The following is a 27034-nucleotide window of genomic DNA, read 5'->3' on the forward strand; positions in this document are numbered from 1 at the left end:
TTTTTTATTCGAGATGAGACATGAAGGCTTTTCACTCTTGAGTGCTGGTTGATTTGCTTTGTGTTGGTGACTTGTTGGGTTGGTTGCTGGGATTGAGCTTTTAGTTTTGTGCATTTGGTAGGCGTCTGTGATGTTTGCATTGCGTCGTCTCTCAGTTTCATGGGAGACTAGGATGCCGTCATGAAGAAACGACATGCCGTCGCCGCCTTGGGTATCATTGGATTCGGCGGTGTCTTTCTACCAAATGGCCCGCCCGGCCACATACGTTGCTGTACATACCTTCGCTCAATCAATATCCCATCCAGATCCAGATAACTGCATGTTACAAGGCAGAGAATAAACAATGATCTCAAACGATCTGGTATCTCCTCAACATCCCACTAAACCATCAAAAAAACTCCTCCCTCTGTCTTTGACTCGCTAAATTTATATACAAACGCGCATCTTTCCCGCTTCCAGTTCAGATACCCAACCGACACAGATCAGTCCCCAAGAAACCTCCTCATCTTATTCCTGCCCCTCTCCGAACTCACGGCATCAATCTTGACCGCCACAAAAGCGCACTCGACGGCGCTCTTCCCGCTCCTGCTCTCCTGAATCCGCAGCCGAAACAGTCCCGTCTTGACAGCCCACTGCTGACCCTCACCAGGCAGGCCAATGTCGACGCTCTCGCCTGTCCGGCGGCGCTTCCTGGGGTTTGAGGGAGCGGCCTCGGGGTCGGGGGTAATAGCGGGAGTGGCATCATCGTCTCTATAGCCGCTCAAGTCTCCCTCGTAGTCTTGGCCGTCGAGGGTGATTGCAGACTCGGCTTCAAAGACGACCCGGACGAGGTCTTCGCTGAGCGGGGTGTTGCCTGGCGTGGCTGGTTGTGAACTGGCGCCCCCTGATGCCATGAGGAGGCCCAGCGGCTGCGTGGTCGGAGGCAGGTTGAGCTTTGTCGCAACCACCTCGAGCAGTCTCGCTACCCTTGCCTTCGTACCTCCAAAAAACTCGGCTCTGGCTCCCTCGGCTGAGAAGTTGAGCTTCGCTGTGGTCCCTCCAATCTCCAATATCAACTCGGCAGGCTTGCTGTCCACATATGGGCGTGCATATCTGACATGCCTGACAGAGGATCGGAATGAACCGTCAATGTCCTCGCGGGGCGAGATGCTGACGCCGCTCTTCTGCACATTCTCCAACCGCAGCACAATCTCGTCGACCTGGCGTAAGGGATTGTAGCTGATGGAGTGGGGAACAAGCTGCTGTTCAATGCCTTTAAAGTGGAAATACCGAGCGTCTCGAAGGAGTTCCTGGCGATGGGTCTCGTCCCGGATGCTGACGGGATAGCCACGCAGTAAGCGCAGCAGCTCGGCGAAGGTATCGGCGTTGCGATTGGGCACCGAGGGGGGAAGTATAGAGGGTGGGCGTATCAGCCCCTCGCGATCGAGGCCGGGAAAGAGGTCGTTTGGTTGGGAGAAGAAGAGGGCGAAGCCTAGAGAGAAGTAGTTTGGCGAATTGGAGGGATCGTTGAGGACGTCGCGCGGGATCTGGAACTCTCGGTGGCCGATGGAAATGAAGATGCTCTCCTCGTTGAGTTGAGAAATGAGCTTGGGAACTGTCCGTCAGGGCCATTGTTAGTTGACTTGGATGTTCCCAGAGGGCAATCGGAAGCCATTGGGCCCATGGGAGAAACACACGGTTGTAGAATTGGGCATCCGCGAATAAGCGCACAAAGTGCGTCCCATCCCGCGGCTTCACATGATATCCTTGTAGATGCAGCGCAATATCTCGAAACGTCGTGGGGTCGCGATCGATATACAGCGTCCTGATCGAGGAGGAAGGGTCCTCGCCCTTGCTCTCAGCAGCTTTGATCTGGCAGAGGAAATACTGCGAAAAGTATGACGGCGCTGCAACATTCAGGCGTTAGCAAACCACACGAGCATCAGGACCAAGAATCATAGTAGTTAAAGCTCGTGACCAGAATGGCCAAAGCAAGCCACAGCCCGCGACTCACCGTCGGATGAAATAGAAGCTCCAGAAAGCTTAAACAGCTCGCCCCCAATCTGTATGGGAAAGACGCGCTCTCGCGGCAGAATCTGCGGGATCTTGTGGACTTCGGCATTGGCCTGCGCATGCACGGGGAGGCCCGACGTGCTCGCAGCCTCGCTCGGGCTCGCGGACAGCATGGCCGCTTCTCTTGGAGAGGCGGACATGGGAAAAGAAGGGCGTCCGGCTCTTTTCTTCGCCTTTTATATACGTGACGGCAGTTTGGGTGTGTCTGTGCTCGTTCTTTCTTCCTGGCTGAGCCCAAGGGCTTATGCTGCTGCAGCTGCGGGAATCAGCAATAGAGTGGCAAGAGACCTGTAACACAGCTTGTCGTTTGGCAGCAAAGAAGTTTCCGGGCCCGAGCAATGCAAAGTTGGCGATGGCAGGCAGCGATATTCGCGGAATTTGCGAGTAGTTGAACAGCGAAACTAGAATGATGTCCGTGGCTGGAGCTGGATGGCGGCGCTACCAAGTTAAACATCCCTGGACATCAAGACGCCCCCCCGGACAGTAAAACACCGATAAGCCAAAAAGTCATGGCATGGCATAATAAGCCCCCATTCGCCGGGCAATGGCTGGCAGTGAGATTTTGCGTCCAGGGAAGAACATTTGGAATACCTAGTCAAGGTATGTAGGTACTTAGCATCATATCGGTTGAAGCTGACAAAACTGGAGGGATGCCGACAGTTGCACGAAGAAAGACCCTACACATGAAAAAGTGGGAGTCGCAGAAACTTGGAACCTGGATTATAATTGACCCTTCTCTTCCGCTACCTTGATGGTCCTGTCCTTCGCACCTGCTTGCTCTGAAAGTATCTTAGCATTGCAGAAAAACAAAAGAATCAACGGAAGGAATCGCCCACTCCGTGATTGCTCATACCCGCGCGCGTTTCCTGACGTAACGACAGCTCTAGGCCCGAAATGGATACCTTAGCTCACAGGGACCTTTAGCACATGTCAGTGAGTTGCCCGAGAGTTTTTCCCCCCGGGTTTCGCTTGTTCCGCCACCTTCTGCGGCCGAAGCTTTGTTACATGTATTCAGAACCCGTTCGAGAAACACGCAGAATGATAACCCAGGGTAGTCGCAGAATGACGGAGAAGACATCTTTGGATAGCATCATCAATCGGACCTCATGCCAAAGTTACTACCCGTAATGCTAGAAAGCCAATTGCGTTTCCCTCTTTTGGTATCTTGCTCAGCTACAGACATGCCATCACGATGATGCTTTCAGATGCCCATTTCCTCCGCTCACTTGCTCATCAATTCCACCCCTCCTCGTATAACGCCCACAACCGCCCCCGTCTGCACCATCTCGCTGCCTCCTCCAGCAACTCGGTGCTCAATCTCCGCCAGCCCCTCCAGCCAGGTGATCATGACCTCCGCGCTCACCTCGAGCTTCGTCAGCTGCTCCATCAGCGCCGTGATGATGTCCGCCAGAGCCAGCCCCTGCGTCGTCTTGAGCGCATTGATGGTGTTGAGACAGCTCGTCACGTCCGGCGTGCTCAGCAGCGTCTCCATAATCTCCTTGATGGCATCCGGCTGCGGCGCCGCGATGCAGTTGTAAATCGTTTCCGTCGTAATCGTCTCGCGCTTGATCTCGCTTTCCGGCGGCTTGGGCTCGTTCTTCAGCCTCAATGGCGTGCCTGCAATTTCCCATGTTAGCCGTTGGCCACATAGTAGTTACCTCGGTGCAAATTCGACTTACTTGACGCATGACAAGCCTGGAGCACATTCAGCGCCCGTCGCATATCGCCCTTGCTCAGCTTCACCAGCGCATCCACAGCCTCGCCCTGGATCTTGACACCCTCCTCCTCTACCACCTTCTCCACCAACACTCTGATATCCCCTTCCTTCAGCGGACTGAACCGAAACCTCGTACAGCGGGACAGCAGCGCGGGGCTGAGCTTGTGGGCGTAGTTGGCAATGACGCAGAACCGCGTGTTCGCCGTGTACTTCTCCATGATCCTTCGCAGCGCCATCTGCGCAGTATTCGTCATGGCATCCGCCTCGTCGAGAATAATGAGCTTGAATCCCGCAATCGAATTGCCCTTGGCCGCACCGCCGCTCATTGCGAAGATCTGTTTTGTGCTGGCGAATGTCTTGATCTGCTCCCGCACCACGTCGATGCCTCGGTCGTCTGAGGCGTTCAGTTCCAGCACCATCTGCCGCATGTTGGCGGTGCCGTAGATCCGCCGCGCGAGCGCCAATATCGTGGATGTCTTGCCCGTGCCCGGCGGTCCGTAGAGAAGCAGGTGAGGGAGGCGGTTCGACTCGACGAACTTGTTGATGGTGGCTAGTATGTCCTGGTGGCCGGACACATCGTCGAGTGTTACTGGTCGGTACTTTTCCACCCTGGAAAGGCATTGTCAGTGGACTTCCTTGACCAAGTGTCACAGGCGACGCTTTATGCGTACCATGGTAGAGAATCTTCAGCTTCGACAGGCAGATTCGCAGCACTCCGCTTGCCCTTTGTCGCCTCGGCCGAGAATGTGATGTCGGCGGAGGGAGCAGGACCATCCACGTCCATCTCGTCCTCGAAGTCGGACATTTTGGAGGTAATTCAGGTTCTTGCAGACGGCAAACAGAGATCTCGTCCGAGTGATAAGGCGGGTGTTTGGGTCGACAATGGCTTGCCCTGGGGTGCAAAATGCGGTCCGTCGTCTAAAGTGTGCATGAACTCGAGCAGGTGAAGCTTCACGCGTCGAGACGTGTCTGCCCATTAAAACCCCTGCAGCTGCGCCACATCATAAGCCACATTCTCCGAGCCACCATCGACGCTTCAATGTCCTCAACTGCGACTGTTTTAACATACACTACTTGACTGCACCTACTGGCAACGACAGCACACGATATGCAATTGAGCTCCTACCAATTATTGATACTAGCCGCCTATTCAGCTAGATAGTCCTGCTCTCATGATTTCATGTCAATTCTCACAAGGGCCGCTCCGCTCCCTACTACCTCTCACAGTTCCGTGTCCAACGTCTAGAGATAAGACAAGAGTGACCACAAGGGAGAACGAGAATTACTAAACGGGAAAGAAAATATTAGATTACATGTCTCTCAGTCAAGTGCGCCCTCTGTCTCTAACGTAATGCGACCTGTCGCCGTGCAAGAAAGAAGATGTAAAGACCTCAAACTTCTCCTGATTATCAAAGTGGGAGAGAGGAGACGGAAGAAGAAGAATGTGCAGATCAGGGACAGGGTGGTAGTGGTGGAGGATAAAGAAGGGGGAGAAGGACAGAGAATAGTAAAAAGGCCAGAAACCCAAAAGATAAGGGGGAAGAGAAGAAGAAGAGAGAGAGAAACGCCGCCTGTCCCCATATCCATCAAGAAACTCCATCAACATTGTTGCGCCTGTCATGGAATGATTAAGCAGTCGCCGCATCCCATTGAATCACTGTACGAACGACGCCGAGACCAATGGCGCTGAATAGCATTGGGATGCCTGCCACGGCAAGCCACGAGATGCCTGTCATCCTGTTAGTCGCATGCTCAACCGTCCAAAGCCGGCGTCATGGGTTGCACTGCTGAGAGACCTACCTCCATACACCACAAGTTTCGTGACAACTTCGACGTCATATCTCACGCGTGGCTTCACCAACCGCGAAAAGACTTCCTTCTCGTCACGCGCATCCTCCATGGTGATGTAAATATCAGGGTTCCCATTCTGTGCTCCTGGCACAGCCAGGGCGTTGGGGTTAGCGTCGTTGTACACCAGCTTCTGGGCCCCTGAAGTCTGAGCCCCCTTGCCTGACTTGTCTTCCTCTGTACCGTTGAGATCCAGATTGCTCGACTTGCTCTTGAGGCTGGCGTTGCTTCCGATGCTGTCCCTGCGTTGCCGCTCCCGGTAAGCCAGCGTTTCGTATGCATCTGCCACGCTCTGTGGGCCTATAGACACCGATCGTCCTCGGGTCGTGGGATGGCGGATACTCTCGACCATGCGAGGGAAGTCCGAGGCTGTCGGGAAGAGGGTATCCAACCGCGACCCAGGAGGCACAGACTTGTACTCGCTGGCGGGTGTGAAGAATCTTCGAGGCAGGTCAAGGCCAGTCGACTCGATGAGGCGGAACACGTGCGGCAGCGCCTTGAGCAGCGTAGGTTTCATGGTCTCGCGCCAGACGAAGATGGCGATGATTCCCACCACCATCCTGGCCGCTATGACGCACCATGCCCACGGCAAAGCGCCCATGCTGGATTCGGCTTCAGCCAGGAAAGTCCTCCCGACAGTCCAAGTCCCGGCTTCCAGACCAATGACTACGCCGGCAAAGGCGACGCTATCGTCGAAGCATGGACAATCATCCGCGGGTTCGGGATGGATTCGCACAAAGATGACGATAACCAGGCCGGTGATGAAGGGGACCAGCCAAGAGCCCTGCTGCATGGCGGCATCCAGCGGCGGCCCGTAATAGTACTCCAGGATGGTGATGGCGGCACCCATGATGGATCCGACGACGACGTCCAAGAAGCCATGCATGCCGCAGTAAAGCCTTCCAAAGACAATGGACACGGCATAAAAGTATGCCAGGATCTCGAGCAGCAGCTTCGTCGTGTCGGAAAAGGGATTGTCGGGGCTGTGCAGGTGCAGGACGGCGTAGACGGCAACGGAGACGGCATTGGCGCTATGGGTCGAGGGGAAGCCATACTCGAGCGCAGCAGATCCAGACATGGTGATGCGGTTCAGCGGCGGAGAGAGCGGTCGGGGCAGTGAGTAAAAGTCCTTTACGAAGCCCGTCCAGAAGACGCCCAACGCCAAGATGTGAACCAACCTGTGGCCTCGACGTTAGTATCCCAAGCTCGAGCTCACGCAACAAACAGGCTACAGATGCCAGCATCTCCGCTGCCGCCGCCAATCTCAGCCCGCAGGCTCCTCATCTGCAGACGTACCCCTTGGCAAAGGCCGGATAGCCGCCCCAGAACAGCATGGGGAGGAAGATCATGAAGAAGGTGTGCGTGCCCAGATTGGCCGTGATGGCAAAGTAGCTGTCGAGCGCCGGGGTGCGCAGCTTGGCCTGCAGGGCAGCCAGATACGGCGTCTCCCAGCGGATGAGAGGGAGCGCCTGGTGCCGCAGGGTGTATCGCCATTTCGGCAGCGCTTTCTTGTCTACAGACGGCCTCGTGTCAGCGCATGCATGTATCCAGTCGCATCCGATTGCCAGCGTGACGTCCAATCCCTCCCTCTTGGGTCGTTGGTTGATACTGGATCTCTGCTCCCTCTCTTCTCCAGCACCCAAATCTTCTCACATCCGTCGCACAGAACCGGTTCTGCTCGTAGATGTCGCCTTGATCCTCCAATCATCCTCCCCCTTCGATCCAAAGCATTCGCAGAGCAACCAAACGGAACCTACAGTGATCGAGGCTCCTCAGCCCCGCGTCGGGGACGGCTTCCTTGTGATGCGGCGGGGCATCGCGTCGCGTGCCGCTCATGGTGGGAATCCCAGGCAGTCGATGGCAGCGCTGTCGGGGACGATGTCGAGGTGTCGGGCGCCGGGATTGAGACAAGACATGGATTGGCAGGCCGGGCGCGGGAGGCGGGAGGCGGGAGAAGCGAAAGACGTGGCCTGGAGTTCGTCGGGGTCGAGATTTATAGTGAGATGCGATGCGACGAGAAGAGCCCTGGCGCAGGAAAAAAAAATCCCAGCGCAGGCCTGGGAGTGAGAAAGAGAAGAGACAAGCCACCAAGAGCCCTGTAAGCCGCGTGCGCAGCAGCCACCTCACTTGATGAGGTTGGAGTCAAAACAAGGGAAAAGGAAACGGGAAGAAGAGAGATGGAGCCAGAGCTCAAATTCAGAATTCGTGAATCCCTTGCTGGATTGGCTTTGGCTGCCGAGAAAGACACCACTTTAGGTCTTCTTTTAGCACCGCGACGGCGCTGCTAATAGTGACAACACAAGGACCTTGAAGCCCGGGAAAATGATTAGGTGAGATTTCTGTCCGTCCTGACGTGTGCTGTCGATCCTTCCAGCGCTACTGTAAAGTCTTTGAAGCTTACATTTGCTCCGCACCGAGGCACGATCAAACGCACAGAGGATCCACGTCCATTTGCATGTCTGTCCTGTAACCTCCGAAACAGCCAAGGATTGGGATTGCATCTGAGTTTAGCTGAGCCAACAAGTGTATATACTTCAAGATAGTCATGTTGATTTATTGCATTCATTTCGAGGCAACGAATTGGATCTCCTCTTCTCAACCTCATAGCGCATGCCTTCAAGCCCCAGCTCCAAGCTCTAGCACACCTCCAAACCCCCCACCAAATCCCTACCTACCTACCTAGGTTAACGACATCAAAACTTCTCATCATCATCACAACACAACTCCACCCACAAACAATGGCCCTGCCCCTCGCAGGCAAGCACTGCGCCGTCGTCGGAGCCACAGGCACCATCGGCTTCTCAATAGCAAAAGCATTCGCCAAGCAAGGCGCCGTCCTCACCCTCCTCGCCCGCTCCGCCGCCGACGCGCGCCCCCGTCTCGAGCCCCAGCTGCGTCCGTACAGCCTACCCGGGACCGACGGTGTCGGCGTTCCGGCGGCGCATCGGTTCATAAAGCTGGATGTTGCGAAGAGGGAGGATATCAAGGCTGTGTTTGGTGCAAGGGGGTCGTCGAAGGTAGGTAATTTGTTCATCTAATAGTTGAAGAAGCAAGACCACAAGGTGGTGAAGTAAATGAGATTAGAATGACGGGTTTCATACATCACAAGCGTTGCTACACATAAACACAGTCTAATTGATGAACTGGATGCATTCCGCTCGCAGCCTCAGACTGGCACAACCGTCGGACCTATCGATATCCTCGTCAACTGTGCCGGCATCACCCAAACATCCCTCTTGATGCGAACATCCGACGAGAATCTCTCCGACATCGTCGACACGAACCTCCTCGCAACCATGCTAGTCTGCAAACACGCAAAGATGAGACCAAATGGTACAGCTCTTCGCGGAAATTGCTCCCTCCACTCTCCTACAGTTCAATTGACAGCTATCCTAGGCTGCATCATCAACGTGTCAAGTCTCATGGCAGCGAAGGGTGGACTCGGGGCCACAGCCTACGCCGCATCCAAAGCCGGCGTCATTGGTAAGAAGACATCGTCATGCGCTCGGTTCTGTATTTCCCTTTCTGTCAATAGTAACATACAATGTTTTACATACATTTCATATGGTAGGAAGCTCATAGTCGTCTTAGGCTTCACCCGCGCCCTATGCCGTGAGATGGCGTCTCGATCTATCCGTGTAAATGCTCTGCTGCCCGGTTGGGTTAATAGCTCCATGTGGACCGGTATGCAATATCCCTCCTCTCCCTATCATCTTTCCATAGATACAATAGCCGCCCCCATTGTGTCCAAAGCTAATGTACAGCCAATGACTAGATCTCAAGCCAGAGATAAAGCAGGCCTTCCTGAAAGACACGCCGCTCAATAGAGTGGCAGAGCCCGCCGAGGTTGCCGATGCCGCTCTGTTTCTGGCGTCCAACGGGTTTGCCAACAACTGTGTGCTCAACCTCGATGGCGGGTTGAGTGCTGCGTGACCATGTCGCAGCAATGTATCTCCATCTCGACGATTCAACGCGGTGATGTCTATCGTTAATCATCAATGACGATGGCTCCACCAGCGTCTTCCACAACCACCACATCATCGTCTGAGCTGACAACCTTGGCCTTCTTGAGAGGGGGCTTCTCGTCGTCGGGGGGCGGCCTTTTGGCGCCTCTAGGCGCCTCTACCACCTCCTCCCCCAGAGAATGCTTTCCATTTGGCTGGCCGTGGCTACTGCCGTCGGTTTCAACTGGAGAGGCCTTCTGAGGCTTCTGGGGAATCTCGGGACGGCCGGCGTGTACTGGACGGAATGATTCCTTCTGGCCATCCAAGACGCTGCGATCAATTAGCCTCTGCCACATGAAGCATATCTCATCTTAAATGCATACCCATCCTGAATATCAATCTTAACGTCGACAAGTTCGTCATCCTCGTCGGTGATGGTGAGGAAACTGCCTCCTTTGATGCCTACCACATTGTAAGCTTCGCTGCTCCAGAGCTGAGAAAAGGGGGACGGAGGAATATCAGAGTGCCATACCAAGCTCTGTGAGCTTCTTCTCGAGGTTGTCCGTCTCGTCGGGATCATATACAATGCCGACATCGGTGCTCACGGCAAACTCCTTGTCTCCATAACCGAACTGGTTTTTGACAAGGCCTTCAACAATGTCCTCAAGTGTTGCCCGGTTCAAGTCAGCAATGACGCTAGTGTAATAGACACCACAGACGGGACAATCGGGGTTCGGTTCTCGATTCCGGTCCGGGGCTAGCAGTCGTGCGTTGGCAAACGGCGTCAGGAACACTTCTTTCGCCTGTCCATATTCGCCTTTGAGCACTTTGAAGGACTGCAGAACGCAGAGGCCTGCGACGATGGCGTTTGTAGTGGCAATGGCCGGGATGATATTGCCGGCCATCTGCTTGATGTCGAACCGAGACTTGAGGTCGATGCCAAAGATTGTTGAGCGGATGTTTGCACTGGAGGCCACAAAGTCCAAAGTATCGTCGTCGTCCTTGTCAAAAGTAATGGTTGGTTCAGGAGCAGAAGCACCTTTCGTCGCCCGCATTTGAAGCAGGCGCTTGCTAAGCCGGTCGAGGCTGTCGTTGAAGACCACGAGATTCTCTTCGAGTGACCAGATTCTCTGACCGTCCGCCAGAATGGCGTCTTTTGATTCGAGAAGCTGGCTAGCCCGTGCCATTACATCGTCATACTTGAGAGCTTCGGGAGCGCGACGCGATTTCCACATGTCTTCCGCGGATCGCAGGCGCTCAATATCAGCGTTGAAGACCTTGTCAAACAGCAACTTTGGGAATTTGGGTGTCCCTATTGCTTCCCGGATCTGCTTGAGCGCCTCTGACTCTTTCTTCAGTTCCTCGATTTCGTGGGCTAGCACAACAATTCCTGTTCAGCACGCATCCCTTCTTGCGCCGGGTGAAATGGGCGACTTACCGTTGTCCGCATCCGCTGAATGATCAAAATCATCCTCGCTGACGCCGAATATTTCACTGCGAAGTATATGCTTAGCAAAAGGGCGACAGAGCCACGTCGAGCCGCGGAGGAACTCTACTTACTTGAGCAGATAGCTTTTACCCCAGACTATGCAATGGATCGGCTGACTTGGTGTGCTTCGGATGGTGCAAATCGGAAACGACTTGGGCGTGTCCTTGGGAGTGCAGTCGTAGCAAGCAGTGAGGCCCTTCTTGATGACCTGGACTTGCCCGTTGAAGCCAGTCGTCCCGCTCTCAATCAGGGGCACGTCCGCCGCCAAGCACATCTTGTTGACATGTCGTCTAGCGTCGAGGTTGTCGAGGGCATTGAAGACGATCTTGAAGTCGCGAAACCAAGGCACGCTGAACTCGAGGTCTTTGATGTTGGCGTGATGCGCGACAATCTTGACGTTCGGATTGAATCGTTGTGCCGCCTCCTTGGCAACCTGCCGCAATAGTTAGTCTTGCGAAGGCCGTCCAATGTTTAGCGCAACCTCGGCATCCACGTACCAGCGCCTTTGACTTTTTGATGTGCTCGTGTCGGAAGAGGAATTGTCGGTTGAGATTGGACAGGTCAATCGTGTCGAGGTCGACGATGTGAATCTCGCCGAAGCCGGTGAGGACCAGGTTTTTCAGCAGCTCGCACCCGATGCCGCCAGCGCCCACCATGAGCACTCGCGCCTGTAGCCGAGGTCAGCGTACGGATTCCAGCAATGAAACAACAAGTGAAGCAATCGTGAATGAGGCCAAGAGGGGCAAAAAGGAAGCCGTCTAGGCGGAACGGGAACCGATCGCGAGGATGGGTTCGGATCGCGCGACAGCACAGTCTGGGCTCTCCAAACCTAGCCTCGTCATCGAAACGCAAACGTACATGCTTGACCAAGGAATTCAGTGATGCGCCCAGCGACTGGTGATTGTATCGATCGCGTGCAGCAAGTGCGCTTCGCTGAGGAGGGGGAGGAGGAGGATGCGACGCGACAACCCGCTGCGGCTGCTGAGGCTCTTGGGCGCCGGCCGCAGCCGTTGACGTGCTCGGGACTGCATCCGCGGCCGCTTCTTTGGGAGCCTCCATCGCCTTCAGCGCAAATGACGGGCGATGCAGCAGTGAATCTCGGATCGTGAAGTCAGCAGAATAGCGGGATGTCGAGTTTGGTGATGGAATTCGAAGGCGGCCGTTTGCAGGTGAGGGAATCGGCGTCGAATCGGTTGCGCCAACCCCGTCGCTCTGCAGCTGTTGGTCTGGCGATGGTCGGCGCAGGTGCAGCTCCCGGTGTTGAAGTACGAAGGTACCTGCGCAGGACGAGGCAGTTCGAAAAAAGTCGAGTTGCGACCAATTGAATGAGGTCAGAGGGGCCGGGGAATATGCCCGAAAGGGGTCCGTGCGCTGTGGACGCTCTGATTGGCTGTGCTGGGAAAGTCACTGGAGACAAAGGCTTTGTGCCTGGTTTTATTCACTTCGTCCCTGATCTGATGTTGGCGATGCTACCAAAGAATGCCAGGGCCATGTCGAACGGAGGCGAGTAGGAGCCATATCTGATACGTCTTTGTGGCGATTCTTGAAATTGTAGCCATAATACCGGAGGTCCCTTGAGGCCCAACTCCTACCCTGTGGCCCAAACACCCACAGCGACAACTCCTCTGTAGAAGCCCTGATTGGGCTGTAGACACCAAAAGTCTTGCGGTCAGCGGGGGGGCTATTCACAGCGCTGCCCACTCAGACCAAAAGCCCATCTTGCCTTTTCAGTGAACAAGATCTCGACCATATTTCACTTACGACTTCTCCTTTGCTTTTATAATCCCGTTATCAAACACTCCGTAAAAACTTCACCATGTCAGACGACGAGGCTGATCCCGAGCTCCTCGCCCTCCTGCGCCAGCACCTCCAAGGCGTCTCCATCAAAGACGAAGAGCCCGACACAGGCGTCCTCGCCGACGCTGAATACGTCTACAACCACGGCATCGACGTGGCCATCGACATGCGCTCGACCAAGCGCGCCGCAGAGACCATCTACGCCCAGATGCAGGCGAAGAGCTACTCCACCTCCACCTGGTCGTCGCACGAGCTGCACCCCAAGGCCAAGGACGAGGCCACGGCCGCCTTCATCTTCACCATGGACCTGCTCAACTTCTCGTTCTGGTCCGAGCTGCCGGATGACGAGAGGTTCGCCATTGAGTACAAGGGCAAGCGGTGGACGGGGTACTGGAGTCTCGTCGCGGCGTTGCAGAGAGCTCTGGAAGAAGGTCAGTAGAGATCCCCTGAGGTGGCGTATGAATCGTTTCTCACAGTGCTGCCAGGCATACCCATTACGGATCCTCACTATTGGCAGAATGAAGATGAATGCAACCTAGAGTCACTCAGACACGTCTTCAGATCCTGCACCGAGGAAGAAATGCCTCTCCTCCAAGAACGGCTCGACTGTCTCCGAGAAAGCGGCAACGTCCTCTACAGTGTAAGTCAGAACCCTTCTCATACCTGACACATCAACCACAACACTTGAACTAATTCAAATTCAACAAAGAAATACGACTGCTCCGTCGTCGGCCTCATCTCCGCAGCCAACGGCTCCGCAGCCCAGCTCGTCAACCTGCTCGCCAGAGACTTTGACTGCTTCAGAGACGAGCACCCCTTCGAGGGCAGACGCAACCCCATCCGCATCATGAAGCGCGCCCAGATCTTCGTTGCCGACGTGTGGGCGTGCTTCGGGGGCAAGTCGTACGGCGAGTTCCGCGACATCGACAAGATCACCATGTTTGCCGATTATCGCGTGCCGCAGATCCTCTCCACGCTTGGCGCGTTGTACATTGGTCCGCAGATTCATGCGGCGATTCGCGATAAGAAGATTATCGAAAGCGGCAGCCGGTGGGAAATTCAACTTAGAGGTGAGTCCACGCCTGTTGAATAGTCTGCGAGGCCTCGTGTTGACATCTTGCAGCATGCAGTATCTGGTGTGTCGAGTTGATACGGAAGGAGATTCAAAACGCTCATCCGGATACTCACGTCAATGCGATTTTGATCGATTTCTTCCTCTACGACACAATGAAGGAGATGGAAGCAGCGGGAACAGAGACTATCCCTCATCACCGCACACGAAGCATCTGGTATTGATAAACATGCCTTGGAACGGGGACTTGGCCAAGACTGCCAGTGAGGGAGAAGTCGAGGCACGACATCTTCGAGTATAGCATATACCCACGAAACCTTTCTCCATCTGCAAAGATAGCATACCATTCGATTAACATACCCGCCATAGCTCCAGAGAAAACACATAGACATAGAGGGAAAAAAAAGCGTCTCCATCTCGTACACCCCAACGCCACAACCCTGCCGAACCCTGTCTCATGGTAACGCAGCTGTGGCGTTCATTATCCGATCAATGTGCGCAGTCTCAATCTCTTCATGATCTTTGTTCTCCTCCTTCACAAGGACGGCAAGAACCTCAATGGGAGGCTTCAAGCCCAGACGCTCAGCTCGGTGCCATCGCTTCGCGCGAGTAATCCCTATGCAAGGCTACAGGGAGACAAACGTCAATATCAGTCCGACATAACCAAGAAGCGAGAGGAAATGCAAGACTTACCCCATACTGCGAGCTCACATCAAAATATCTCAGCACCTTCTCGGCCAAATCGAGATTCTCCTGGTGCACCCGAGGCGCCTTGCGCTGCTTCTCAACCGCACTCCAGTACGACTTGATCTGCGCGTCCGTAATCTTCTCTGCTTTAAGCTCTGCCTCTGACTTGTCCGGAACCTGATGTTCAACGACAGGCTCGGCTTCTTCCTCCGGCTCCTCGATGACGTCCGTCTCCTCTGCGACGATCTCAACGGCCTCCTTCTCCTCTTCCTCCTTGTTTACAGCATCCTTGGACGCTGGTCTCTCCGGGATGGTCGTTCTGGCAATCGCAGAGTCGGATGCTGCCTTCTTCAGGTCCTTCGGCACGGCCTTTGTGACCTTGCCGGTGAAGCTGATTGTTGATTGTCCCTTGACAGGGCCGGGACGACCCCGGGCACTGGCGGCTGCTGATCGTCTGGTGGTAGGCATTGCTCGATGATAGTACCTTGTAGTGGCTGTCGATTACGAATATGGCTTAACAAATTGTCGACTATTTGGTCAATATGCGCGGGATGTCTATCAAACGTCTTGATCGTAAGAATCTGTGATAAATAAGATGCGGGAATGATGAATCGAAGGTGGAGCTCGGAGCTTGTTCTGCCTGCTTTGCGATGCGGATGCGGATGCGGATGCGGATGACGAGGTGATGGGATGCTCAATTGGCGCTAAAGTTTGGCGGGGCAACGCGAGACTGGAGCGACGTCACGTGGCAGTCATCTATTTTGATTTCCTCTCTCTGCGGCTCATGGGACGTTGGATCACGTGCTGTTGATGGATAGATGGAAGTGATGAAGCTCATAGACAGTACTGAAGTTTGAATACGCCTCTATTGCTTTTGAGACACCCGACACGAGACGTCTAGCTGCCTGTAGCCTCCCTGTAGAATGAAATGCTCCTGTTTGCGCCGGCCGTGCAAAACATCTCGCTGCGTCCAGTCTTGGGCAGCCACCGAACAGCCCACAGCGCCTTGTCCGTCTCGCTATGCGTTGCGACGCAAACGCCGCGCTCGATTGACCATACCTTGACCTTGCCGTCCATCGAGCCACTCAGCAGATATTCTCCCGTATCGCTCCAGTCCAGTGAAGTGATCCATGATGAGTGGCCAGTCAGGTTGCCGACGTGCTCGCCATGCTTTGTATCGTATATGGCGATGATGCCAGCATCGCCCGCTGCGGCCACCCTGCTGCCGGCAGGCGATATTGCCACAGCCCGGACAGGCTTAGCAAGGCCTGTGAATTCACATCACCGTTAGTTACCGGTGACTCAACGATGGGGGGGTGTAGCCTACCGGACAAGGAATACAGGATTCTTCCCGTGTCGTTGTTAAACACGTAGACTGAGCCGTTCTGGTGTCCGCTGGCCGTAAACTTGCCATCTCTGCTGAGGTCCACGCACATGCCAAAGCTGCCCGAACCCGCGCTCCCCGTCTCGTACTCCCGGATCTTGGCTTTGCTCTGATCTGCCACATCCCACACGTTGATCCTCCCGTCGTTTGTGGTGCTGGCCAGGTAGCCCCCGTCCTCGCTGAGGGCAATCGCCCACACTTCACCAGGCTTGACCGTCGGACCCGTGATTTCACCGCCGCTGCTCCAGTCACCAGTCTCCTTGTTCAGCTCCCAGATCTTGACTTCGCCTCCGAAGCCAGCGCTGGCGGCATAGAGGCCGTTGCGTGATGTGCAGACATGGTGGCAGCCTAGCTTGTGGGCATCAGGGATGGACTGCCTCAGGGGGAATGAGGGATCAGAGGTGTCATGGACGTGAAGCGTTGAAGAGCCGCTGGCCGAGATGAGTGTCCTTGGCGTTGCGGCGAGTGAGAAGATGTCTGTGATGTGGGCTGGTCTCTCTCGTTAGCCGCTGAGCTCTCGGTGGAGTGAAATGATGACGACAAACCGTCATCCACCGTATGGGTGGTCAAGTATTGTTTGGACTGAGAAAGTCAGGTAATTGAGCCTTTATGAGATGATTTTCCCGTTCGATGAGGGTCTTACCATTGCGGCCTGCCAGCAAAGCTGCGGTTGCTCGTTGCTGGTTGTTTTTGGCTGGGCGGCGGTTGAAGCTTGATGTTGGTGGGGTTAAATGATGCGCTACAACTCCGGCGTCAGATGCAAGATGCAAAACATCGACGCACGCAGGCTCCTCTGATTTGACATGCTACCTTAACCATTCGATCGGCAAAATCTACGTAGCTAGTTGTTCACAATAGCCGACATTTCGAGTCTATTTGGTCTTTATGCTACATATTGTGTAGAGGTCACTTGGCTTGGCAGGAAATGGGAACAGATTGTATGCATGTTCATAGATTCCTTTCTTTTATCGTCTCGTTGGGATATCGCTTTTCGACCACCTCATTTTCTATCCTGGTGCTCATAATAGTAGTACATAATGGAACAGAGTTTCGGCTGAGGCAAATGCCAATTGCTCTAGTCTGGCTGGCCGAGGTTGTGAGATACAGGCCGTGATGTAGGTGTCGAATAAAATCAAGACCTCTATGGCTTAGAACGGCTTGTTTGCAGGATAATCTTGGCGCCATATTCTCTTCATCTCTGTATTGCAGCGTCATGTCAGTAACTGAAAGATCATCAATGTGGTGCCCTTGCGCAGCAATACCTTCCAGGCAGTTCTGGCATAGCCTATGCGTCCTCTTGATCTCTCCGCAGCCAGGGCATTTGCACAGATGGTTGACATCCTTCAGCGCTTTTCCAGCCATCTGCCTTGATCGCTTCTTGGAATGTGAAACCTTGTTCTTGGGCACCGCCCGCAGCACTGACTCCCAGATATCGCCCAGCAGTCCGGGAAGGTTGATCGTGACGCCGGGGACGGCGATTGATAGCGAGGGGAGGAACTTGACGGTATATTGTGTGGTGTAAAAGGTCGCCCAGCGGGAGACGGAGAAAGAGAGGGGCGAGGATAATCGAGGAAGGAAGGCGGTAGCCATGGTAGCCATTGTGAAGTAATTGGTGTTTGGGTATTGTATGTCGTTTGTGGTGGTGCGACTGGCGCAAAGGAATTCGATTGTGCGCACAGAGGACCTCGATGTAGTTCCTCAACGCAGATAACCTCGTAAATCAAATCGTCAATCTTGACTGAATGTCTAGGACTCGATTTGTCGTCTCGTCTCGTCTCTTCGGCGGCTGGGGTGCGGGATTCGGTTTGTCGTGGCTCGTCGGCAATGCGCCTCTCGAGAAAATCGAATCATCAAAATCTTGCACCCATTTTCGAAAGTACCCCAGTGCCCGCCAAGCGAAGTACCGCCGTACTGCAATTGCGGCTTCGTGCAGCGCCACTTTTCCGCAGCTGCACGAGCCAATGGCAGCCTGGCGGAGCCACCGCACCCACCCAGCCAATCAGCAGCTCCAGACAGCACTGCTACCCCTGGCACCTTCTTTCCCCCCCTTTCTCGTGTCCACCCCCCCCGGTCTGGTCTGCTCCTGCCCCTACGCCGAAATTATTACAGTTACCTAGTATTATTACCTGGCCAAGCAGGAACCACGCAGGTCAGAGTCAGGAGCCACCGCCAGCCAGTCCAAAAAGTTCCCCTTCTCCAGGATCGCTGCCAGCGCCTTCAATCCCCCAAACCTCCAATTCCCACGCCCACCAGCTTCAGGTTCCCGCTTTGTCACTGCCGGCTTCGCGTCTGCTGTTTCTCACGCGTCTGCTGCTGAAAGCTCCCGCTCTTTTTTTCTTTCTTTTCTTGGAACAAAAGGCTCCTTACAGCATCCATCATCCCTTCATTCGTTTGACCCAGTCTAGTCTCTGATCGCGCAGGCAAAATGGCGACTCCCTCCACCATCACGCCCGCCAGCCACGTCGGTTTCGACAGCATCACGTCGCAGATTGAGCGCAAGCTGCTGAAGCGTGGATTCCAGTTCAACGTTATTTGCGTTGGTAAGTGGCGCACGCGCTGGGACCCCGTACAGTTGTGGCCAGGTGGATGGCGACTAACTGCAGCATGCAGGCCAGACCGGCTTGGGCAAGTCGACGCTCATCAACACCATCTTCGCCTCGCACCTCATCGACTCAAAGGGCCGTCTGCAGCCCGACGAGCCCATTCGCTCCACCACCGAGATTCAGGGTGTCTCGCACCTCATTGAGGAGAACGGTGTCCGTTTGAGGCTCAACATTGTTGACACCCCTGGCTACGGCGACCTCGTCAACAACGACCGCTGTTGGGATCCCATCGTCAAGTACATCAAGGACCAGCACTCCGCGTACCTGCGAAAGGAGCTTACCGCTCAGCGAGAGCGTTACATTCCCGACACGCGCATCCACTGCTGCCTGTTCTTCATCCAGCCTTCCGGCCACTCTCTCAAGCCCATCGATATCGTCGTCTTGAAGAAGCTGTCCGATGTCGTCAACGTCGTGCCCGTCATTGCCAAGGCGGATACCCTGACTGTCGAGGAGCGCATGGAGTTCAAGGAGCGTATCAAGGCCGAGTTTGCCTTCCACAACCTCAAGATGTTCCCGTATGATAACGAGGAGTTTGACGACGAGGAGCGAGCTTTGAACCAGCAGATCAAGGTATGCATAGGCACCAACAACTTACATGACGACATAGCACGCTTTTACTAACACTAAACTTTCAGAGCTTGGTTCCCTTTGCGGTTGTTGGCTCTGAGAAGAACATCATTGTCAATGGCAAGCAGGTCCGCGGTCGCCAGAACCGCTGGGGCGTCATCAACGTCGAGGATGAGAACCACTGCGAGTTCGTTTACCTGCGGAACTTTTTGCTCCGAACCCATCTCCAGGACCTTATCGAGACCACCTCCCAGATCCACTACGAGACATTCCGTGCCAAGCAGCTGCTTGCACTGAAGGAGAGCAGCGCACACGGTGGCGGTGCCGCCAGCAGACCGATCAGCCCTGCTGCCGACCGAGAGATGAGCCGAGGCTCCCAACGAATGGGCATGAACGGCTACTAGATTTCCCGATATTCCTGATAATTTGGCTGACCGGGGGAGCGATGGCGTCTCTGGGCGGTACGGTGGCCAGCCGATTTCGTGATGTTCTCACCTCGTGGGCGGTGTTGTGCGCGCAGTCTAAGAAGTTGTATGTTCTGATTTGGCGGCGTACGGACTGGCTGTGCTGCACCGCAATGCGGCCCGACGACGGCTTTGTTCGTATCAACCAAAGGCACGAGAGGTGGAGGACTGAGAGACGACCTGCAATTGAAAACGACTGGGCGCGTACACCGGCCGCGCGATGGTTATAGGGGCGGTATGCGCCGTGGCCATTGTCAGCCGCTCAGTAGCCCGGCGCCCATCGCCCGCGAACCTTTTGTGCGCATTTCATTTGTCTTTTTTCTCGACTAGTATCATCGGAGCCTTCCTTGACCATTTTCTTACGTTTTAATCAGATCCCCATACCTGTACTTTCCATATACCTACAGTTAGTTGAGTTCCGTCGAGGAAGGGGGCGAGTCGGAGTGGAGGGAGGCAGAGAGAGTATGATATGTTGATTAATCTTGCATTTATCTGCTGCTTTGATGTTCAAGCCTGCTTTCAGCCTTGCGTGATCTGTCCAGTGACGACTGCCTCTACTGGCTGCGTGGCATCTGAGTAGCCAAGAAAACATTGTAACTAATAACGCGCGGTGCTCGTTTCTATGTCTAATAAGAATGGATGGGTATTTGCTGTCATGAAAGGTCGCCAAGCTGTCTAGTATTCTACTCCAGAGGCTTGTAGACGAACTCCTCAAACTTCTTGTAGGCCGACTCGAGGTCGTCGTTGACGATGATGATGTCGTGGACGCCGGGCGTCTTTGAGAAGTCGAGCTCCTTCTGGGCCTGAGCGAGTCTCTCCTGGATGCTCTGCTCCGTCTCGGTGCCGCGGCCGCGGAGGCGCTTCTCGAGGGTTTCGATGGACGGCGGGGCGATGAAAACGTAGCGGGCAGAGATGCCGGACTGTTTGATTTGCTTGACGCCCTGTTTTACATGCGATTGTCAGTTGTGCTGCGCTTATACTTGTACCTGTCGAGAAGCTTGATATATAACTGGTGGTTTTGAAGGCTTGGGGGTCTGTGCGATGGAAGTCGTGTAAGTCGTACCTCCATCTCAATGTCGAGCACGACGACCTTGCCCTTCTTGGTCTGCTCCTCGATAGTCATCTTGCTGGTTCCGTATCTGTTGCGGCCGTACTTTGCGTTCTCGACGAAGCCGTCGCGGGCGATGAGGTCCTCAAAGGCCTCCATGGAGACGAAGTGGTAGTGGACGCCGTCGACCTCGCCGGGGCGCGGGGCGCGGGTGGTGTGGGAGACGGAGAGGGCGAAGGTGTCTGGGTGGCGGTCGAAGAGCATGCCGTAGAGGGTGCCCTTGCCGACGCCCGAGGGGCCGGAGACAACGATGGGGCGGCGGTCGGGAGGGGCTGTGTGTTTGGGATAATAGGTGTTGATGTCAGTTTCTTTTTTGGTCTTGTTGTTTCTTTTTTTTTTTCTTTTTTGGAGTTTGTCTTTGAGGGGAGGGTTGGGGAGGGGTTCTTACGAGTTGCCATTGTGCTTAGAAGGGAATACTTTGATCGGGAGAGGGAGACAGGACGGCTGTAGAAGGAGATGGGTATCGTTGGCAGGCGCGGAGGCATATGAAGAGAAGCCGCCAGACAGATGTGGTCGCAAAGGGCAGATCGTGGGGGGGGCACGAAAGCACGTTGAACAGAGATCGCGGGATGAATCTCGGGAGACTCACCCACCAGAAAAAAGTGCCATACCCGACCAATGGTAGCACAACCAGGCCGGGCGGCAGAAACAAAAATGTTGTTCCTGATGGACTCGAAACAGAGTAGGCGGTGAGCGCGTGGGGAGTGTCGGGCCAATCAAGCGCGGGGTTGGCCGACTTTGATTACCCCGAAGGGACGAGAAGTGGGGACATGCCGTTTTTAGGTTAGCGTGTCGTGCTAAGCCCCTAACGTTTAGTAGTTGGCTAAAGCTTCAGGGATTCTGGGACGTCCAGGGGACCTTGATGAGAGTTGCCCTTTTTTATTCTGCTCATTTCATTTTAATTTTGCTTGGGCTTGCGCTTTGGAAGCGAGATTCTGGGGAGGTCTGAGAGTGGCTGTGGGCGAGAGAGAGAGTAAGAGAGGAGAAGAGAGATATTCCTTGGAATAGGTACTACTGTGTTTCGTTAAAGAAGAACACTCTGACAGATGTGGTGTGACGATATAGAGGATAATTAGCTGTTAGGTTACAAGCGGTTCCGATTTTTATTATCACATGTGGGCAGTCTGTCATGGCACTTGCAATCCCGGGTTGCGCATGAGATGGAACGGTGCTGGTGCCCCTTGGTGAGAAAGTCGTCGGATATGCGGCTTTCCGTTGATGTTTTGCTCATGCGAGCGAGGTTGCGATGAGATCATTGAGGGGATCGAGAGACGAGGCAGATACAGAATAAAAGCCTCTTTCTCTATTGTCGTCGACCCCAACTCCTGACACGATACGAGCAGATCAACCAACCAGACACACGTATATACAACTCCGTTCGCCAAGCACGCCCAGCCAGGGCATCATTTCGTTATTGATGTCGCATGTATGACCAGCCGGTTACTGTCGCGAGCAAACAATACGGGCTTACTTCGTTGTTAACGGGCGTTAGCTGTCAAGGTAGCCTGTACGTGAAACTGGCTGGACCACGGCGGCATTAACAGCCACTTATATGGGCTTCGTTTCTGACACGAGTACTTTCGTGTCTAACTGCCCATGTCTACCTGCTTGAAACGGGGAAACAGTAAGCCGGGGGTTTTGGTGTTTTCGTGTTTAGCCCCAAGTCGCTCGGTGTGAGCGAAACGGCTTGGGGTGGTCCGGACACGAGGAAGAGGGAGAGAGAGAGGAGAGAGAAGCTTTCATTAGCTTCTCGTATGCTTCTTTTGCCCAAAGACGGCGCAGAGAGAGGTCAAGGGTCATGAAGCTTAGCGAAAAACGGAGCATTTTACCCCTTGCACATATGAACGGGTTGGAATAGAGACCAGGCATTGAGGGTACGAGTAATGGATGGCCATGGCGGACCTGGACGGCCAAGAGGCGATTTGACGGTGACGGGCCTCGGCAGAGGCGTAGTAATATCGCATACGAAGTAGTAGCGGCTTGGGCAAGTCATAGCAGAGCGGCAGCGAAGCCTCACTGGGTGATTGGGAAATACTCATTGAGCTCTGGAGCCAGTGCCGACTCTTCCATAATTCTGCGTCTGATGCCCTCGCCAGCTGCCTCAACGACCCAAGTCTCACGATCTGCAGCACCAATCTCAGACCCTTTGCAGCGGGGCCCCGCCCGTTCCTGGCCTACCGCCGCTAGCGCTGCGACATGGTGCCATCAGGTGCCCAGCACTAGCAGCTGCCAGGCGCCCATCCAGCGCGTCCATTAGGCGGTCCTGGGCAGTCTTGGGCCCCTCCAGGCACCTCGTACAGGCCACTAGCAGCCCCCCCGCGACCCCTGGGCCCAGCGCTGGAGCACCTCCCAGGTCCCCTTCTGGGCCAAGCAAAGGGTCCTGCTCGTATTGCCATTGGCCGCAACCCTTCCGCCGCCCTCGAAGTTTCCCTGGGCTCTTCGCTGTTGCGTCTGCGAGTACTTGTACTTGTACGGCCCGCGCCCGCCAACACACAACATTCCAGGTCCCTTCCTTTCCAGCTTCACGCAAGATACACGCTCCCGCTCTTTTTTTTTTTTTTTTTCAACCTCTCGTATTCTGCGTTCTTTTTGTTTGGCCCAGAAGATTCTTCGGGTCGTGGGAAGAGCTTCGATTTTTTTTTGTCGCTGCTTCCAGTCACTCCTTTTGATCTCGCAGAAACCTCGAGCTGCCGTTGCTTCTTTCCTCCGGCGTGTCTTGTCTCGCAGTCACTCACTCATTCGTTGCCTGCTCTTTTGGCCATTCATCCTTTTGGGAACTGCCTGTCAGAACGACTGTTTGTGAAACGTACACCTTTTACCCTTCACCTTGCAGAATTACCTAGGAATCATCATCAACCGACCTAATCATGCTTGTGAGTCGACATCTTTCCCCGTGGCTCATCGAAGACTTATGAGAACTTTATATGAGGGCAGCTCCTCAGATGTAGCTCCTCTGATGCTTCTAGCTACTGCAATCTTCGTAGTCTCACTCGAGGCAGATACTGACTAAAGTCATGCAGATGCAAAGTGCTCTCGTGGCCCTAGCCGCCACCGCCGTGGGTGCCGTCAAGCCCCTCTCCATCAAGGGAACCGACTTTGTCGACGCCAACGGCAACAAGTTCCAGCTCGTCGGCGTCGCCTACCAGCCCGGTGGCAGCGCAGGATACAACCCCAAGGAGGGCAAGGATCCTCTCAGCGATGCCGACACCTGCATGCGTGACGCTGCCCTCCTGCAGGTCATGGGCGTCAACGCTATTCGCGTGTACAACCTCGACCCCAACCTGAACCACGACAAGTGCGCCAGTATCTTCAACGCTGTATGTTTCTGATCTCCTCGACTCCCGCGTCAGGGTACAGAATGCACCACGTTACTAACCTTCCTCACAGGCTGGCATGTACATGATCCTGGATGTCAACTCTCCTCTGGTCGGCGAAGCTATCACCTCGTTCGAGCCCTGGACGAGCTACTACGAGGCCTACTCCAACCGCACCTTTGCTATCGCCGAGGCCTTCAGCAGCTACCCCAACACCCTCATGTACTTCTCCGGCAACGAGGTCATCAACGATGTGCCCACCGCCCAGTTCGTGCCTCCCTACCTGCGCGCCGTCACGCGCGACCTGAAGAACTACATCAAGAAGAACATCAAGCGCCAGATCCCCGTCGGCTACTCGGCCGCCGACGTCCGTGAGGTCCTCTGGGACACCTGGAACTACATGCAGTGCTCCGAGTCTGGCGACGACGACGACATGAGCCGTGCCGATGTCTTCGCCATCAACTCGTACAGCTGGTGCGGCCCCGACGCCACGTACGAGAGCTCCTCCTACGACGTCCTGACGGACAACTTCAAGAACACGTCCATCCCCGTCTTCTTCAGCGAGTACGGCTGCAACACGCCCATGCCGCGCTACTGGAACGAGACCCAGGCCATCTACGGCTCCGAAATGACCCCCGTCTTCTCCGGCGGCGTCGTGTACGAGTACACCGAGGAGGAGAACCACTACGGCCTGGTCAACATCACCGGCGACACGCTGCAGATCACCGGCGACTACAACCGCCTCAAGGCCCAGCTGGCCAAGATTGACTGGGAGAAGGTCCAGTCGCAAAAGGCCAGCGGCAATGCCCCCGCCGCGCCCAAGTGCTCCTCCAAGCTGATCCAGGTCAAGGGCTTCGACAGCAACTTCACCCTGCCCGTGCCCCCTCCCGGCGTCCAAGGCCTTATCGACAACGGCATTAAGAACAAGCCCAGCGGCGCGCTCGTCAATATCTCGGACTGGAGCGTCAAGCTCAACGTCAACGACGCCGACGGCAACAAGATTACCGGCCTCAAGGTCGTGCCCCTGAGCGACGACGAGACCAACTGGAGCGGCAAGAACTCGGCCTCGACGGGCTCCGGCGATGCCCAGAGCGACGAGGACTCTGGCAGTGCGTCTAAGAGCGACAGCAAGGATAAGGACAGTGCCGCTGCCTGGATGCGCCCTGCTTCGATTGCGCTGGCCCTGCCTCTGGTGGCCATGCTCTTCATCTAAGTGGGAGTCAAGTTTGGAAGATGGAGATGAAACCTTAGGTCGGTGCATGATTGTTCAGATCTTTGAGCATGTACCTTGTACCGTTCCGGGAGGAAGATGCTGGGGGGTGATACTCGAGACAAGTTAATGAAGTTGCTTCCCAATGTTCCCTTCTTCTTAATGTAGATATACTACCTACCTAGTACATGGCTTTCTCATTCTGCGTTGGCCCTTTAGATATCCCGTTTAGCTCAGCCATGATGATGATTGATTGATTGATTCTGCATTCCTTGACTTGTTTTCGATATCCTCATATCTTCTCGCTCAAGCAAATTGTGGTTTAATAAGACTCTAGGAAAAAAAGAAACAAGGCAAATTTTCAAAGATGCTTCGCGGGATTAATAACGGTAAACATGCGCATTACTGTTGGTCATTCTCATATAAGATACCCCCAAACTCCCAATGCTGGAACTTGTGCTGCATGAATCCATGTGTAGCGGCAAGCGCGCGTGGGGAAGAGGCCAGCCCCTCCCGAGTCAGTATCTCGTGTTCTCTCGCTCATTCTTCTGCCATTCTGCCAGTTGTTCCCTTGTGTTCCTGACACGTTGCATCCTCCGGCCACTGCTCCGTACCATATTCTCCAATCAGTAGAGGGGATCAAATCAGTTAGTCCCTGCGGTCCTTGTCCTGGGAATCCCCCTTAGGCGGCTCCTCGTCCTTGATCGTGGAGGTGCACGAAGGGTTGGTCTCGCAGGGGAGACAGTAGTCGTGGGTGCCAAAGTCGGCTGCCTTGCAGCACCTGATGCAGCAGTAATCGACGGGAGCCGATGGTTCGAGGAGTTGAGCCATACTTTTTCTTCTTTTTTTTTTCCCCCTATTCTATACAAGCTGTAGAGATTGGCGAGGAATAGGGATGCTACCTAGGTAGGTAATTTTGTTGGCCGTGGTGGTTGGCTTGTCACCTGCCCCTTGGGGAATCTGCTCAGTGACAATGTGTTAGTAAGGCGCAGGAAAAATCAATGTGGATAGGTTTTCTAGAAGCAAAATTGCCTGATAGGATAACTGGCCGTCCCAACGGCAGCGCACCTGATCCCAAAAGGGCATGCAGCGACAACGATGCCATGGAGGGGGGAATCCACACACCTTGACTGCACCGAGCAGTGGAGTTGTCTGCACCCACGTGCTCAGCCCGGACCGGGAAAAGAAGGGATGGCGATTTGCTTTGAAACAGAATCGCTTTGCAGCCCTTTGCGCTCTCCCAACGTTTGGTTCTTCTCTCGGGATTGCGCCCCCTTTGGCTTTCTGACGGGGAAAAGTTGGTAGGGAAGCACGTTGCACAACGGGGTGGCGGCTTATATAAGTTGCAGGCAATGACGTGCGTTTGACAGGTTCGGCTCGGTTCGCAGAGACGAGGGTGGGGGTGGGGCTTAAGTTTGTACCGACGCAGATCGATAATCGTTGTCTCTCCTAATCTTGAGATTGAGGGACAGGAGGGCGGCAGACGATTTGAGGAGAGAAGGTGTTGATCAATCAAAGGACAGAGACGGTATATAAAGGCGTGGGCGGGACACCGCGAGATTTTCTCCCCTGGGCCAAGATGACTACTAAGCTATTGCACGTTTCGGGGGTTCTCGTTGATAAAGAGGGCCTTGCTGAGGGTGGTGTGGGCGCGCTGCTGCTTGTAATAAAGTGCGGGTTTGGTTGGCGCTTGCTGTGCTCCGTATGGGGCATGTCAACGCAGGAGTCAGAGAAAAAGAGGTAAATAAAGGACGAGAAGCGGGACTCTGGGGGGGGGG

At 54.7% G+C, this 27034-nt stretch overlaps 12 protein-coding genes across 12 annotated transcripts; 4 read left to right on the plus strand and 8 right to left on the minus strand.

The window, feature by feature from the left end:
- Nucleotides 1–482: 482 nt before the first annotated feature.
- On the minus strand, nucleotides 483–7653 carry CCMA1212_008763 (Replication factor C subunit 3; the record flags this gene model as incomplete). Its single annotated transcript, XM_073705877.1, has 9 exons — nucleotides 483–1594; nucleotides 1677–1886; nucleotides 1994–2141; nucleotides 3317–3669; nucleotides 3732–4378; nucleotides 4441–4559; nucleotides 5580–6795; nucleotides 6914–7130; nucleotides 7375–7653. Coding segments are annotated over 9 exons (4299 nt in total), but the record flags the coding sequence as incomplete, so codon positions are not given.
- A 702-nt stretch (nucleotides 7654–8355) lies between these two features.
- CCMA1212_008764 (3-oxoacyl reductase) lies at nucleotides 8356–9550 on the plus strand (the record flags this gene model as incomplete). Its single annotated transcript, XM_073705878.1, has 5 exons — nucleotides 8356–8634; nucleotides 8782–8950; nucleotides 9014–9100; nucleotides 9209–9301; nucleotides 9393–9550. The coding sequence occupies 5 exons, from the start codon at nucleotides 8356–8358 to the stop codon at nucleotides 9548–9550; spliced, it is 786 nt and encodes a 261-aa protein (XP_073555653.1).
- A 55-nt stretch (nucleotides 9551–9605) lies between these two features.
- On the minus strand, nucleotides 9606–12109 carry CCMA1212_008765 (Ubiquitin-activating enzyme E1-like; the record flags this gene model as incomplete). The annotated part of the gene is made up of 7 exons (XM_073705879.1): nucleotides 9606–9891; nucleotides 9945–10023; nucleotides 10094–10936; nucleotides 11000–11055; nucleotides 11122–11483; nucleotides 11548–11718; nucleotides 11909–12109. 7 exons carry the CDS (start codon nucleotides 12107–12109, stop codon nucleotides 9606–9608), a joined length of 1998 nt encoding a protein of 665 aa, XP_073555652.1.
- Nucleotides 12110–12866: 757 nt separating this feature from the next.
- CCMA1212_008766 (uncharacterized protein) lies at nucleotides 12867–14143 on the plus strand (the record flags this gene model as incomplete). The annotated part of the gene is made up of 4 exons (XM_073705880.1): nucleotides 12867–13278; nucleotides 13333–13487; nucleotides 13557–13917; nucleotides 13971–14143. The coding sequence occupies 4 exons, from the start codon at nucleotides 12867–12869 to the stop codon at nucleotides 14141–14143; spliced, it is 1101 nt and encodes a 366-aa protein (XP_073555655.1).
- Nucleotides 14144–14374: 231 nt separating this feature from the next.
- Nucleotides 14375–15074, minus strand: CCMA1212_008767 (DNA polymerase delta subunit 4; the record flags this gene model as incomplete). The annotated part of the gene is made up of 2 exons (XM_073705881.1): nucleotides 14375–14545; nucleotides 14613–15074. 2 exons carry the CDS (start codon nucleotides 15072–15074, stop codon nucleotides 14375–14377), a joined length of 633 nt encoding a protein of 210 aa, XP_073555654.1.
- A 429-nt stretch (nucleotides 15075–15503) lies between these two features.
- Nucleotides 15504–16636, minus strand: CCMA1212_008768 (Meiotic recombination protein rec14; the record flags this gene model as incomplete). The annotated part of the gene is made up of 4 exons (XM_073705882.1): nucleotides 15504–15874; nucleotides 15934–16479; nucleotides 16536–16572; nucleotides 16634–16636. 4 exons carry the CDS (start codon nucleotides 16634–16636, stop codon nucleotides 15504–15506), a joined length of 957 nt encoding a protein of 318 aa, XP_073555657.1.
- Nucleotides 16637–17138: 502 nt separating this feature from the next.
- Nucleotides 17139–17858, minus strand: CCMA1212_008769 (putative 54S ribosomal protein L32; the record flags this gene model as incomplete). The annotated part of the gene is made up of 4 exons (XM_073705883.1): nucleotides 17139–17188; nucleotides 17253–17638; nucleotides 17668–17776; nucleotides 17855–17858. The coding sequence occupies 4 exons, from the start codon at nucleotides 17856–17858 to the stop codon at nucleotides 17139–17141; spliced, it is 549 nt and encodes a 182-aa protein (XP_073555656.1).
- Nucleotides 17859–18415: 557 nt separating this feature from the next.
- Nucleotides 18416–19564, plus strand: CCMA1212_008770 (Septin-like protein; the record flags this gene model as incomplete). Its single annotated transcript, XM_073705884.1, has 3 exons — nucleotides 18416–18530; nucleotides 18601–19163; nucleotides 19229–19564. 3 exons carry the CDS (start codon nucleotides 18416–18418, stop codon nucleotides 19562–19564), a joined length of 1014 nt encoding a protein of 337 aa, XP_073555540.1.
- A 743-nt stretch (nucleotides 19565–20307) lies between these two features.
- On the minus strand, nucleotides 20308–21130 carry CCMA1212_008771 (Guanylate kinase; the record flags this gene model as incomplete). Its single annotated transcript, XM_073705885.1, has 3 exons — nucleotides 20308–20565; nucleotides 20688–21004; nucleotides 21121–21130. The coding sequence occupies 3 exons, from the start codon at nucleotides 21128–21130 to the stop codon at nucleotides 20308–20310; spliced, it is 585 nt and encodes a 194-aa protein (XP_073555541.1).
- A 1906-nt stretch (nucleotides 21131–23036) lies between these two features.
- Nucleotides 23037–23231, minus strand: CCMA1212_008772 (uncharacterized protein; the record flags this gene model as incomplete). The annotated part of the gene is made up of 1 exon (XM_073705886.1): nucleotides 23037–23231. One exon carries the CDS (start codon nucleotides 23229–23231, stop codon nucleotides 23037–23039), a length of 195 nt encoding a protein of 64 aa, XP_073555538.1.
- A 515-nt stretch (nucleotides 23232–23746) lies between these two features.
- CCMA1212_008773 (1,3-beta-glucanosyltransferase gel2) lies at nucleotides 23747–25259 on the plus strand (the record flags this gene model as incomplete). The annotated part of the gene is made up of 2 exons (XM_073705887.1): nucleotides 23747–24049; nucleotides 24120–25259. 2 exons carry the CDS (start codon nucleotides 23747–23749, stop codon nucleotides 25257–25259), a joined length of 1443 nt encoding a protein of 480 aa, XP_073555539.1.
- A 645-nt stretch (nucleotides 25260–25904) lies between these two features.
- CCMA1212_008774 (uncharacterized protein) lies at nucleotides 25905–26087 on the minus strand (the record flags this gene model as incomplete). Its single annotated transcript, XM_073705888.1, has 1 exon — nucleotides 25905–26087. The coding sequence occupies one exon, from the start codon at nucleotides 26085–26087 to the stop codon at nucleotides 25905–25907; it is 183 nt and encodes a 60-aa protein (XP_073555536.1).
- Nucleotides 26088–27034: the final 947 nt, after the last annotated feature.

The sequence above is a fragment of the Trichoderma ghanense genome (assembly GCF_004382785.1).
Source record: "Trichoderma ghanense strain CCMA-1212 chromosome Unknown scaffold_13, whole genome shotgun sequence".
Taxonomy (NCBI): Eukaryota; Fungi; Ascomycota; class Sordariomycetes; order Hypocreales; family Hypocreaceae; genus Trichoderma; species Trichoderma ghanense.